Source organism: Onychostoma macrolepis, chromosome 14 (genome assembly GCF_012432095.1).
Source record: "Onychostoma macrolepis isolate SWU-2019 chromosome 14, ASM1243209v1, whole genome shotgun sequence".
Taxonomy (NCBI): Eukaryota; Metazoa; Chordata; class Actinopteri; order Cypriniformes; family Cyprinidae; genus Onychostoma; species Onychostoma macrolepis.
In genome coordinates, this window is record NC_081168.1 from 10,671,762 (window position 1) to 10,686,930 (window position 15,169).

At 36.8% G+C, this 15,169-nt stretch overlaps 1 protein-coding gene across 1 annotated transcript; it reads right to left on the minus strand.

Moving 5' to 3' along the window:
* Positions 1–4,543: 4,543 nt before the first annotated feature.
* On the minus strand, positions 4,544–13,861 carry lrit3a (info leucine-rich repeat, immunoglobulin-like and transmembrane domains 3a). The gene is made up of 4 exons (XM_058798347.1): positions 13,746–13,861; positions 11,833–12,299; positions 8,971–9,276; positions 4,544–6,071 (listed from the first exon to the last, which is right to left on the minus strand). The coding sequence occupies exons 1-4, from the start codon at positions 13,859–13,861 to the stop codon at positions 5,029–5,031; spliced, it is 1,932 nt and encodes a 643-aa protein (XP_058654330.1). The 3' UTR covers positions 4,544–5,028.
* Positions 13,862–15,169: the final 1,308 nt, after the last annotated feature.

Sequence of the window (15,169 nt, forward strand, 5' to 3'; positions counted from 1 at the left end):
GTTTGTGAAACCCGCCCACTGCCAGTTTACCCAATTGTATTTCGGCACGGCGGGTTGCCAGTTGGCGGAAAACACAGCGTATATAATTGTATTTATCATCATGTGCGCTCTTTCCTGTTGATGTCATTAATCTGGCAACCTGCGTGTGCGTCAAATCTGAGGAGGAGGGGCCGGGTGAAAAACCGTCTCCAATATTTGGAATTTGGACTGCAACCACTTGGTGTCAATCCTACATACAGCACCTTTAACTATAACGGTAAAACATGATTTACAATCAAGCAGGATATGCTTACAGATTTTGTTTTTACTGAACAACATTTCTATTAACCAATCACAGCCCTCTGATGTTTGGGGTGGGGTTTGAGGTTTGGGTCAGGGCTCCGATTGGTTGGTAGCAATGTTGTTCAGATTGAAGTTTATAATTTATAATTATATATATATATATATATATATATATATATATATATATATATAGCCTATACATTTTTATTTTACGTTAAAAAATATTTTTAACATATATATATATATATATATATATATATATATATATATATATATATATATATATATACTTTTTTTCTTGTTTTACTTATTTTTTTCTTTTTAATTATTTTTCTTGTTTTACTTTTGTTTTTTGTTTCTATTACTGCTGTAATGAGTATGTATTATTAATTATTAGTAACTCAGTCTGTAAAGATGATGTGTTCTGTTAAAGACTGAATGCAATAAAAGTTGTAGAGTCATAAACATCATAAACATAGTTTATTTGTTTGCATAATATCTTTGTAAATACAGACACATGCAGTCAGCTGAAATTCAGTTCTTATCAAAGTAGGATTAAATATTTAAATGAACTTTGTCTCACAAGTTGATGAGATGAAACTGTGGTCTGTAAAGACTTTAACATGAAACCTCCCTGAAACCTTATAGTGAGACCCTAAACTAAAGCTGTTTAGTTTAACTCTTCGGTCATAAAATTGCTAATTATTTTCTCTTTCTTCCCTATCCATATTAACACATAATGTCATTCAGAATGTGAATTACTGTTGCTTTGCGACAGGTCTTTTCATGCTTTAATGGGGAGAGGTTCACACATCGATCTCACAGATGCCTGTAGAAATAAAGCAACTGTATCCTAGCAACACATACCATGGTGGAGGATTGAATGGATTACAAAAACACACAGCCATGTTGCTAGGAAGTGCAGAGACAAATAACGGAAAATGTTGAATATGGTGATGGTTAGTATTTATTAATCAACAGTCACGATTTGCAACCAAGGTGAGGATGAATTCTGATGTTCTAGTTAAGCGCAAAAGATTGTAAATTTCTATCAAGTCTATCAAGCAATTAATAATTAATCCATCAAAATGGTAACTATGTTTAGCCTTTTTTAATAAAGGGAGTTTTTCTTCATATTTGTGACCCTGGACCACAAAACCAGTCTTAAGTCGCTGGGGTATATTAGCAATAGCCATAAATACATTGTAAGGGTCAAAATTATCGATTTTTTTTAATGCCAAAAATCATTAGGATATTAAGAAAAGATCATGTTCCATGAAGATATTTTGTAAATTTCTTACCGTAAATTTGATTTTAGATTAGTAATATGCATTGCTAAGAACTTAATTTGGACAACTTTAAAGGTGATTTTCTCTGTATTTAGATTTTTTTTTTTTTTGGCACCCTCAGATTCCAGATTTTCAAATAGTTGTATCTCGGCCAAATATTGTCCTATCCTAATAAACCATACATCAATGGAAAGCTTATTTATTCATTAAATTGACACTTAAGACTGGTTTTGTGGTCTAGGGTCACATTTAAGATGTAATCTGATTTAAAAGGTATTCAACAAGATATTTAGACTTACACTGATAAGAATAAATATGATTCATGAAGGGAGGGTCAAGTTCCTTTCTCACTGCGGCTCTAAAGCAATGGGTCCAAAAATACTTATGATTTAGTGCTTCATTAACTTTTTTATTTCCAAATAGGATTTTATTTCTTCATAGACATATAATGGCCATCCTAATAAATATTAAACTAACAGGTTACCCATTCATTGCAAGTCATTATTGACAAAGCTCATGTGGTTCATTCATTTTTTCTTTAGTGGAACACAAAGTTACTTTGGTGTTTATGGAGCTTCTTTTTTTTTCTTTTCCCATACAACAAAAATGGATGGTGAACATTATACCAATAAGCCTCAAAAATGACTAAAAGCGCAATTAAAGTACCATAAAATCTATTTTTTATTTCAAATCTTCTAGGCCTGCTTGATAGCTTTATATGAGGAACAGACCAAATTTTAAATCATTTGATGCAAATCTTCCCCTCTACAGTGGCTCTCAAACCTCACTTGATCTTGTATGCAATCAAGCATGCTTTCTCAAGACATGTTGCACAAATAAAAACACAGTGTGTGTATGTGTGTGTGTGTGTGTGTGTGTGTATTTGTATTTAAATATATATTTAGGTAAATATGTGTGTGTGTGTGTATATATATATATATATATATATATATATATATATGTGTGTGTGTGTGTGTAGGTATGTATGTATATACACACGCTTTTAAAGTAGGCCTATATTATTTCTGTATAATAAGTTCTCCTTTTTCATACACAAGCATCCCTTAGCACATAACCTGTTCAAGTAGGTTTTGGTTAATGATACTAGCAAAAAACTAATTAATAAAATTAAATAACATATAAAATTAAATTAAATCCCCAGCGTTTGATTGAAACATCTCACAAACAAAACTTCAAAAAGCATATGGACTTACCCACACAGCTGAAGTTTCCAGCAGCCCAGGGTCGTCCACCCCAGCATAATGCTCCTTCCACATGGCCTGAAGCTTGGGCAGGGCCTATACTCACCATCCAAAACCACAAATGAAAGGTAGCTGCTATCGTCCTATAGAACATAATCTTATCTCAGTTTCTACAGGCCTCTCCTCTTAGGTATTTCCTCGATCACGGCACCACACCATGCAGCTGTAACCCCCACACATCTTACACACGCAGCCAACCAGCTTCAACTAAATGAGAACCTGGGTGAAAAGTCTCCAAGAAGTAGATCTGTATCCCAGAGGTGTCCTTTTCGTACAAAGCAGGTTGAAAGTGAGAGTCCTGTAGCACGGCCAGGTTTATGTCAGGCACACATATACACACACAAACACACACACACACACACACACACACACACACACAGAGAGAGTCTCAATCTCTCCGATCCTCCTGCTCTCTAGCTGTTTTGGAAGCAAAGTATGAAATTCCTGACAGTCCCATGGTAAATTTGACACATGGTGAGACCAGCAAGAAGGTTTTCCCTGGTGTACGACTCTGAGCCTGAGCTCAAGAAACACAAAAACTGCCCTTCTACAACTTAAAAGAATAACACAAGTCACCCTGAGTTCACCTCCTGGCCTTTCCCAGTCTATGCATGTGATTTAGTAGGAGAGGTCACACCTTTTTGTGCTGCTCATGAGTAATGGGATGCTTCCTCACTCACACACAAACCATTAAACTAGTGTTGTTGTGTCTGCATAGGCTCTGTCTGGCCCTCAGAGTGAAGAATCACAGGGGTTGGCGATGTGGACGGGGCTTGTAAGTGCTTCACCCGTTTCCTATTTACCCCGCATACACGCAATCTTATTATACGAATGACTGTCATATTGTCACAGAAATTAGAGGCACTGCTCTGGGAAAAATGTGGCAGGTACAGGGACAACAGCTTCCCTGTTCTTCTGCTTAAGCAGCGTAGGAAATGCAGCACAATGTCCGCTCTGATACACACTCACAGGACCCACAATGACGTCACACTGGACAGAATTCAATAATTCAACTGACATGTAAACTTTATAAACTTATACTGAACAAAAGATAACTAATGATGCTATAATGTTTTTCTGATCACTAGAGATTGGTCTATGTTATAATAAATTTACGCCACCGTTTGTAGCATTTGGGATGGGTAAGAATTTTTGCAATAACATTCTTATGCTCACCAAAGCTGTATTTATTTGATCAAAACAGTAAAACCAGTAATATTGTATTATTACAAATAAATAATGTAATTTATTCCTGTGATGGCAAAGCTAATTTGGTGCTCAAGAAACATGAATACAATAATGTAGTAATTAAATTACCATTGCACTGTTTAACTTTTCTTTTCTTTTTTGAATCAGATTTTCAGGATTCTTTAATTTATAGAAATTCTAAGTTATGCTCATGCTGTGCTGTATGCAAATGACACTAATTTTATACATTCTAATGGAAGAAAATGGGAATATGGACATTTTAGTGACATGCATGGCACACATAAAGGATTTACAACACATAATCACACATTTACACAAACATTGCATATAAATGTACAATTAAACAAAAGATAGAGAGGTAGAAAGATAGAGAAGACAAAAATAAGAAGAGGACAGAAACATCAAATGCACATGTTGCATTTAGAGGAATGCATAATCATTAAAACTCACACACATCATCTCAGAAATGTTATATATGATATTGTAACAAAATATCTGTTTCTGCTTGATTTGATCCTTTTCTGACATAATTTAAATTTAAACCAAAAGTAAGAGAAGCTGGTGCCTATTGTAAATTTGTTGTGTTAACTTTTCTGTTGCAGCACAAAACACCAAAATATCAATGGTTCCTGTTGAGGAAAAAATTAAATTCTTTATTTAGGCAGTAAAAAGGTTTAATTAAAATGTTCAAGACTCGTAATATGTAACTATATTTCATCATATGTTGGCATACACAAAAATACACAATATTTATATTTATGTACACTGTATTTCATAGAAAAAAAAACAAATACAGAATTGTGTGTGATTGGGTGAAGAATATGGCTTTCGAAAAATGGGCAATGAGACAATTTGTGGGTCAAGATAAGTCTTGTAAGGCAACGAGTTTGACAGCGTATCAAGAGCTAATCTTTTAAAACTGATGTTGCACAGCTTGTCTAATACCAAGTAATTCCAAGTAACACACAAAGCCGATATGCTATACATTAGCACAGATACTCGGATCTAGAGCTGTCACTCTTGTACGTCATTTGAGAGTCAATGCTTGACCGTGAGCACAGCAGCATCCTCTCTGACTCCTGAGTCTGCCTTCGTGCCCAAAGATCATTCGCCTGCCCGTTCAGAGTCCTTTGTTTCATGGTGAGCGTCTCGAACTTTACGTACGTCTCTTTTGAAAGGTCGTCATCTGCTCCATTGTTCCTGCTACTGTTTCCTTTACAGCAGAGACATATGATCTTGTAGAGCAACACCACAATGAGAGGCACCGCGACTGCACATGCGATCCCACTGGCGATCATCAGGATTTTGTTCTGCCCATCTTCTCCACCGTTATCCAGAGTAGTGAAATCCACACATTGCTCTTTCCCAGCCACCGAACCCTTAGTAACCAAACATACCGTGTAGACCTGGTTAGGCATCAGATACTCCAAGAGCAGCTTCCCTTGACCAACTTCCGTATCGAGCGTCTCCTTATCGTCTTTCGCATCATTTGGAAAGTAGAACACTGTTAAGGGCACATCGCTTGACAAACCTTCAGCTCTCCATAGTAAGACCGCCGTGTCACTTGTCTCCTCCACTACCTCAATGTCTTTGAGATCAGCTCTCTTTTTGGACTTTTCGCTCGTCATTGAACCTTTGCCGCCCTTGCTTTGCTGGATCTTAGCTGGCTTGTCTCCAGCCGGTGGAGACCTCTGAATTCCTCCACCTGGTCCCGGACTCTTCCTGGTTGTCAGTGGTGGGATTGTGGTCATGGCAGCTCTGGTTGTGAGAGCAGGGCTTAAGGTAGTATAAAATGGCGTCTTAGTCTCAGCAAATGAAGTCACGGGTTGATCGTTGGGCTGCTTGGTTATGTTTATCGGTGGGGATGGTGTTGAGGCCTGCATCCCATCCACAGACAGGGTGATGTATGCCTCGGCATTTCCTGCGAAGTTCTTGGCCTTGCAGCGGTAATCGCCTGCATCCTTAAACACGATACTGTGCAAACTGAGGATGGACCAACGGACTCCCTCACCTGGAGATTCCTGCACAACTACAGAGACATGTTATGGTAAGCAACAACTTAAAGTTTGCAATTAAAAGGTTAAAAGATGCTTTAGATATTGTTAGAAGTAAGTATGTTTATATTAGGAATGAACAATATTAAAATGATGCCTTTATGAACGCAATATGTTACAGGGATGTAGATTTCCTTTCAAGTGAGGAGACAAGAAAGGTATTAAATATGTATTATTTAATTTATTAATGTATTTAATGTATTAAAAATGCCGAAATACATACACCACCATTCAAAAATTTGGGGTCAGTAAGATTTTTGAATGTTTTAAAAGAATATCATATGCTCATCAAGGCTGTATTTACATATTTGCATTATTAGGGATGAACCAGCAGTTAAATTTTGCCTGATACCAAAGCCGATAATTATTTTCATGGTATGGCCAATAAATTATATATACACTGAACAAAATTATAAACGCAACACTTTTGTTTTTGCCCACATTTTTCATGAGCTGAACTCAAAGATCTAAGACTTTTTCTATGTACACAAAAGGCCTATTTCTCTCAAATATTGTTCACAAATCTGTCTAAATCTGTGTAAGTGAGCACTACTCCTTTGCCGAGATACTCCATCCACCTCACAGGTGTGGCATATCAAGATGCTGATTAGACAGCATGATTATTGCACAGGTGTGCCTTAGGCTGGCCACAATAAAAGGCCACTCTAAAATGTGCAGTTTTACTGTATTGGGGGGGTCCGGGGGGGTCTGAAAACCAGTCAGTATCTGGTGTGACCACCATTTGCCTCACGCAGTGCAACACATCTCCTTCGCATAGAGTTGATCAGGTTGTTGATTGTGGCCTGTGGAATGTTGGTCCACTCCTCTTCAATGGCTGTGCGAAGTTGCTGGATATTGGCAGGAACTGGAACACGCTGTCGTATACGCCGATCCAGAGCATCCCAAACATGCTCAATGGGTGACATGTCCGGTGAGTATGCTGGCCATGCAAGAACTGGGATGTTTTCAGCTTCCAGGAATTGTGTATAGATCCTTGCAACATGGGGCCGTGCATTATCATGCTGCAACATGAGGTGATGGTCGTGGATGAATGGCACAACAATGGGCCTCAGGATCTCTGTGCATTCAAAATGCCATCAATAAAATGCACCTGTGTTCGTTGTCCATAACATACGCCTGCCTATACCATAACCCCACCGCCACCATGGGCCAATCGATTCACAACGTTGACAGCAGCAAACCGCTCACCTACACGACGCCATACACGCTGTCTGCCATCTGCCCTGTACAGTGAAAACCGGGATTCATCCATGAAGAGAACACCTCTCCAAAGTGCCAGACGGCATCGAATGTGAGCATTTGTCCACTCAAGTCGGTTACGACGACAAACTGCAGTCAGGTGGAGACCCCGATGAGGACGATGAGCATGCAGATGAGCTTCCCTGAGACGGTTTCTGATAGTTTGTGCAGAAATTCTTTGGTTATGCAAACCGATTATTGCAGCAGCTGTCCGGGTGGCTGGTCTCAGACGATCTTGGAGGTGAAGATGCTGGATGTGGAGGTCCTGGACTGGTGTGGTTACACGTGGTCTGCGGTTGTGAGGCCGGTTGGATGTACTGCCAAATTCTCTGAAACGACTTTGGAGACGGCTTATGGTAGAGAAATGAACATTAAATTCACGGGCAACAACTCTGGTGGACATTCCTGCAGTCAGCATGCCAATTGCACGATCCCTCAAAACTTGCGACATCTGTGGCATTGTGCTGTGTGATAAAACTGCACATTTTAGAGTGGCCTTTTATTGTGGCCAGCCTAAGGCACACCTGTGCAATAATCATGCTGTCTAATCAGCATCTTGATATGCCACACCTGTGAGGTGGATGGAGTATCTTGGCAAAGGAGAAGTGCTCACTAACACAGATTTAGACAGATTTGTGAACAATATTTGAGAGAGATAGGCCTTTTGTGTACATAGAAAAAGTCTTAGATCTTTGAGCTCAGCTCATGAAAAATGGGGGCAAAAACAAAAGTGTTGGGTTTATAATTTTGTTCAGTGTATTATGTTGTTGATCCTTTCATTTATATATTAAAATAAAAACAATGTGTTACATTGTTTATATTATACATAATATGCAACATTAAATTAGCGATACACAATATAAAATTCTGGACAATTTACTGATAATTATTTTATGGCCAGTCACTAAAGTTGTCTGACATTAAATAATATATATTATATGACATAATGTTTTCTCTAAAAAATAAAATAAATAAATTAAAAAAAACACTTAAAACTAAAATAAATCCTTTTAAATGCTACAATTGAATTTAAGCATCAAACAATTATAATGTACAGCATGAAAATGGATATTTATTACATTTACATTTTTGATTCATTTTGATATTTGTTAAAAACGATTACATTACAACAGTGTTATTCAATTATTAGTCTTTTTAAAGTTAAACTTTAAGCGAGCATTAGATGACAAAGGTAATCGAAATGTAAAAACGTACAACGGACATAAACAATTAAATATCCAATATCAATACCACAATTTAAAACAAATCTCAAATATCATGCAGTCCTAGTTTGCACTTTAAAAGTTATAATTCAGTCAAACTAATATAATAGATATATATATAAATATATATAAAATAATTTGTCTTTTTAAAATGCCATGTAAACACTTTAGTCCAGGTGAAATTTTACCAGTCTGACTTTGTCCAGCATATAGGCTACACATGTTAATTGGACTACAATTAACACATGCTCAAAGACAAAGTATATTTAGTCCTTCAAATTTTCAATAACGAATGGTGTCATCTTAGGTGAAGACTGTCACTGTCAAGTACCAAAAAATGCTGTAGTCTGATTATAACTGCACACATCAACATACTTTGTGACACTCATACCTGTGATGTTGACTGCTGTTCCATCAGCTCTGGTCCAGAGAAGGGTGGGAGTAGGAAAGCCAGTGGCGTCACACCGCAGAAGCAAATTGCTGCCCAGTGGTGAAGTTATCTTAGTTGCTGAAGTCATAACTGACGGCTTGGTGCACTGATCCAGTTCAGCCCGCTGGAACAGAACGCCAGCTAAGTTCTCTGGTCCACTGCATGTCAGAACCTGATCCATCAACACCACAGGTATGCTGGCCATCTTAGACAGCTCAATGAGCTTGGAAATCCGACAGTCACAGTACCAGGGGTTGTCCTGTAGACCTGCAAATATTGAAATATTTGCTTAGAATATGTTTATGAAAGCAATATATTATGTACAAAGGCCTACAAACGTTCAAACTCCAAGCTTTTAACACTTTTTTCAAGACTTTCAAATAAGACTGTGAACTTCCAAACATATTTTAATTCTAGTTCCAGTTTTGCTTCCATTCGATTTGCGCAACCCATGTATACAATTTTTTGCAAAAGTGTCCCTCAAACACAGATTATAGCTCTAGCTAAGTCAGGGATCTGCCAAACGCAGAAAGAGAATGGAGAAGCATTACTTCACTTACTGAACATCTCAACATACTGAAATAAAGACCACAGGTTTATTATTCAACTACTATAATAAAGCAGCAGTTTACTCCCATCAAATCAGAAAGTTGTAAATCTTGAAGCCAGGATGTCTTGTCTGGCTTGCATGCATCAGGTGTTGGACATTAACACCACAGTGTGCCCATAATTCTGTCTATGGCAGGATGAAGATGGGTTGACTGTAAACAGGGAATTAGACGGTCCGCTGATGCAATTCAACAGCTGGATGGTGGCATCTGCTAATATTCTGATGATACAGGGTAAATCCCGGTCATGTTGTGCTTTTGTGCTCATTTTTACACTTGTATGGCACCTGGTGAAAGTACGGAATATGCAGTTGCATTTAAGCTATATCACACAAGCAAAAGTGTTACTGAACCGAGACTCTGATTTTGCTTTTGAACAGCTCAATAAATGAAAATTTTATATCAAGTAAAATTTTAAACACAATATTGCCAATTACATTCCAGAGAAAACAATTAGAATCAAACCATCACAAATCTCCAAGCTTAATACTTGTAGTGGCATTCTTGAACAAATGAGCTGATTGGATGATTCAGTGACTTACTAATTAAGTCAGAGACTGAATTGGGAGCAGCATTCTGGCATAATACAAATACATTTTCTGTCATATAAAGATTTTGCAGAAAAACAGTAGGAGTAGTATGCTAGTATGCTGTTCCGAATTCACTTTATTGTACAAACTGGCTAAGTGACTGATTCAATGACTCACTAATAAGGACAGTCACTTCCTGAATGTTGCATTGAATGAATGATTCAAATGACTCACTCATAAACATAGCCTTTTGTCGCCATCTGACGTAACAATGTTCAGAAAGAATCACTGAAAAATTCACTTTTACATGATCCATGTGCACTGGCCAACCGTGATCAATGTTGTTGTAGAAAAAAACTCAATTAACATGAGCCCTAATACCATACAAGTGTACTCTTGAATTCTATATCCATTATGTGGATTCACATTCACATGAATCAAAATATTATTGCTTTCCCTTCAGCTGGGATCTGTTGTTTAGATGTCACTGAGCAAACATATGAATCATCCTCTTCCCAGATGAGCACTTCAGAGAAACTCAAATCTCAGAGCCTTACACACAGTTGGAAGTCCCATTAGAAGATTAGCTTGTACTTAACTTGGGAGAGCCCATGAAGACACACAGCCTAGATTTAGATATTTAAAGATCATACTTGGACTTACTATAACAAGACATGGTGAAGAGAGGGATATTGTTGAATCTTTTTGCTTGGTATTTCATATGTCTCCACCCAGATTCTTTGCATAGTGTTTTAGGGAGAGCCAACCATTGTGAAAAAGAAGTACACTTCAGCATATGCTTTACAAAAAGAGTACTTATTACTGAAAAAATATAAACAAATATACTTCAAAATGTTTTTGATTGCATGTATTTTCATTTTAAATAAAAATGTATTTTATAGTTACATTTATATTAAATACAATTAACTTAGTAATGTTGAAATTTTGTACATTTACAAATGATCATTTGAAATGTAATATTAAATAATACACTACAGTTAATTATAATTCAGTATTTTACATGTGATTTAGTACGTCAACACAATACACATAAAAAAGTAAACACATCAGAATCAGCATGATAAAAGATTATTAAAACGTAATAATTTAAAATGTCCTTTAAGGGAATTTTTCAAATCAGTTTTAATATATTTTTGTGTGCATTCTATACACTCTCAGAAATAAAGGTACAAAAGCCGTCACTGGGGCGGTACCTTTTCAAAAGGTACACTTTTGTACCTATTAGGTTCAAATATGTACACTTTAAGTATTAATATGTACCTTTAAGGTACCAAAATGGACCCTTTAGGTACAAACATGTACCTTTTGAAAAGGTACCGCCCCAGTGACAGCTTTTGTACCTTTATTTCTGAGAGTGTAAGTACAGTTAAGTGGCCTATTTCATTAATATTATGTTATCTGCAAGTACAGTTAAAAATATGCTTTTAAGGTATGGTTCACTACAAGTGCACATTTAATACAATTAAGTGCACAACTTTTTCTCAAGGGAAAGCTCATACAAATTACTATGAATGCTAATGTGAATCCTCCTCAAATACTGGGTTTCTTTTGCTGACTAATGTAATTTAGAATGGTAACCCTCTAAAAGAAAGATATTTAAAAACTCTGTCATAGTGCATATTCAACATCCTAATGCATATTTAAGCATTATCATTTTTACCCACCAAGAACAATCTTTTGTGATGCATTGGCACTGGGCAGGATGCCTGAAAATGGAGGCCAGATGTCCACCAGGTCAGAGGGAATGGTAGTTAGCTTGTTACTAGAAATGTCTAGGTAGGTGATGTTAACCAGGTAAGGTGCTGCCTCCACAGGAATATTAGTCAAGCGGTTGTTATGCAGGTCCAAGGTCCTGAGACTGGGCATCTCTTTCAGAGACTCCCAGGGAAAGGTAGCGATCATGTTTCCATCCAGCCGTAGCTCATGAAGAACTTTCAGATTGTAGAAACTGCCAGGATCCACAGACGTGACTGAATTGTATGTTATCCACAGGTAGCGTAATTCGGACAGGTAATAGAAGGCCTCTGTGGGCACTCGACGCACAGCTGTCTTCTCCACCCGCAGCTTCACCGTGTCCACAGGGACGTTGATTGGAATATCTGACATGTCAGGATCATTGCATAGAACAGACCTGGGGCAGATTTTTATAGCAGAGGTTAATCACTTTGACCAATATGAGTCTATATGTGGTGATGTTCATTGTGGATTTTATTTGCCTATAACAGGGGTTCTCAACTCTGGCTCTCGAGATCCACTTAGTTCCAACCTTGATCAAACTCACCTGCCCGTAACATTTTAGCTCTTCTGAAGACCTTGATTAGCTTGTTCATGTGTGTTTGAGTAGGGTTGGAGGAGAAAGTGGACTTTGAAGGCCAGAGTTGAGAACCCCAGGCCTATAGAATACCAGCTTCATAAAGAAAATATTTCTTTTACATTTATGTAATTTACATTTGCACTTGTCAGATTCTATATTCACCCTTTATGATTCAGTACACTGTAAAAAGTGATAAGTTGACTTAACTTAAAAAAATTGAGGAAACCCGTTGCCTTAAAATTTTTTAAGTAAATGTTAGTTAAAAAAAATAAGTTAAGTGAATTGTCAAGTTCACTTAACTTTTTAATATTATTGTTTACTTAATAATTTTAAGGCAACGGGTTTCATCAATTTTGTTAAGTTAAGTCAACTTACACTTACATAGCCTGCTGGTGTCAAGCTACACCAGCAGGCTATGATTAAAAATAGTTTCCTCTAACATGTGTGTTCACACTCTATGGCTAAGCCCCTCAGATAAACAAGCTAATAACCCACGTGATAGTTTAAAAAACGATTTTTTTATTCAAGTGGATGACTTATTAGCATAGTTGAAATCCAGTTTATTTATTAAAAAGTATATTTAGAATTAGATTAATATGATTATATATATTATTTACATTCTAGACTGTAATTGAATGACACATTTCAAAAAAATTAAAATAAAAGACTTAAAACTTCAAAACTTAAAATTTCAAAATTCAAAATATAATTGCAATGTATAAATTAAACAACATTAAGCAACTGCTTAAGAAAGCCTACATTAGAAAATTAAATTAAGAATAGGCCTGTTTTAATTGATATATCTAGTATCAAGAAACATGCCATTAAAAACATAAGTATGAAATGTGTCTATCCTTATGTTGAAACAAAAATCTTGCCTATTTTGATTCAGATTTCATGAAAAAAATTATATTTTATATTAGACCATTTTGAAAAGTATACATTTTTAAGTAATTCCATTGTATATATATGTCTTCTGTTTTCTTTTGTCAAATAATAAACTTACACATTTATACATGCATGAACATTTGTCTGTGGTTAAAATGTAAATTACCATTTCTCCAAATGCTAAATTATTTTTTACATTTATTCCAGTTCATAATATTTTCACACGTCTGTCTACTCCACTATTTTTATTCCAGAAATCATACTATGAACCTAAATTAGGCCTGTTTTTATACACCAAAAGTTTACATTTTATTAAACTCTTTTGTTGTTATTATTATTATTATTATTATTACTATAGTGAAACAGTGTCCTTACCTGCTGCCAGTACCGTCGCTGCGTCCGTGGTACACACAGGTGCACTGGGAAGGACAGAAGGGTTGTGCCACACTCCAGCAGCCCAGGAGAACCTGGGCCACCAGCAGACGATACATCCTTCAGTCAGATAAACCGGCACGGACACACACACTCACACACATCAGATCCCACTCGACCATCAGTGGACAAAAACTCCTTTATCAGTCCTCAATGAAAACCAATAAAAGCAAGAAAAGTGCCTCGCAGCCCGCATCTTGTTTAGCATGCTAACAGGTGAGAGCCAAGAAGAACGGGAGGATTGGGATGGGCGGGGGAACCCAGATTAGAAAGAGGATTTCTCAAGGCTGAGTAGGTCACTAAAGTTGAACAGAGTGGGATGGGAAGTGTGTGAGTTTATTTGTGTGTATGAGTGCGTTAGTGTGTGTGACTGAGTTTGAGGAGGAGGATAAGCCCTGCAGGCACACGCTAATCGGCTATAATAACTACAAGAAGGTTCTTCTCTGTGCATCATCACGTGACCGCTCCTCAGACACTTTTCCATCCTTCATCTGGTGTATGAACTGATTTTGGCTGCGCTTCCGCTCTTTCCGTCACCTCCCTCGCCTCGCGCTGTGAGGTGTTTGCGTGCGTGGAGGCTAGATGACACCTGTGTGAGAGCTGAAGTACAGGTCATGATTTACTGAGAGCAGGCCAGCAGGCTGCAGACAGGCCAAACTGTTCTGTCTGAGTCTGAGAGATTTATAATGGCTTCAGAAAATACTGAGACCAAAACATACTGACAACTGACTGTGTATGAATAAAAGCTGCTTAAGGTACATTAGGAAATAAACAGATTTCCCTTTAGTACCAATTTGTCAAAACATGATTAATTGCCAAGGGTGTGTTTATCGTAGGCCAGTGTGAGTATCAAGGTAAAACATGCTTAATTAAAAACATCATTATGAAGCATGTCCATCCTTATGTTATAACAACATCTGGTTTGCATGCATTTACTTGTTGCAATAATTTCTGCTAAGTTTTGTGGAATTTAATAGTTTTATTTTTGATATTCTTCATTAGTAAATAAATTATAAGTGTTCAAAAAGTGCAGTGAATCGATGGCACCACTGATTTTTCTTAATGGCAGCAATTCTGCTTTTATTATTATATTATTATACTTTTTATTATAGCTTATTATTTAGTTTTTCATCTTTTAAGTTTTAGTAAAACTTTTATTTTAATTTGTATTTTTTGTAGTAGGTTGAGTTTTCTAAAAAATGTCTTTGTTTGTGTCTATAAAATGTATAGTTCACTGAAAAGAAAAAGTTTATTGAACATAACATCTGACCTTGAAATAACTGCTGTGAAACCATATGGGGAAAAAAATGATAAGATCTTAAAATTATAAGGCCTTTATCAAAAGTTAGATACAGTGGGCTAAGACA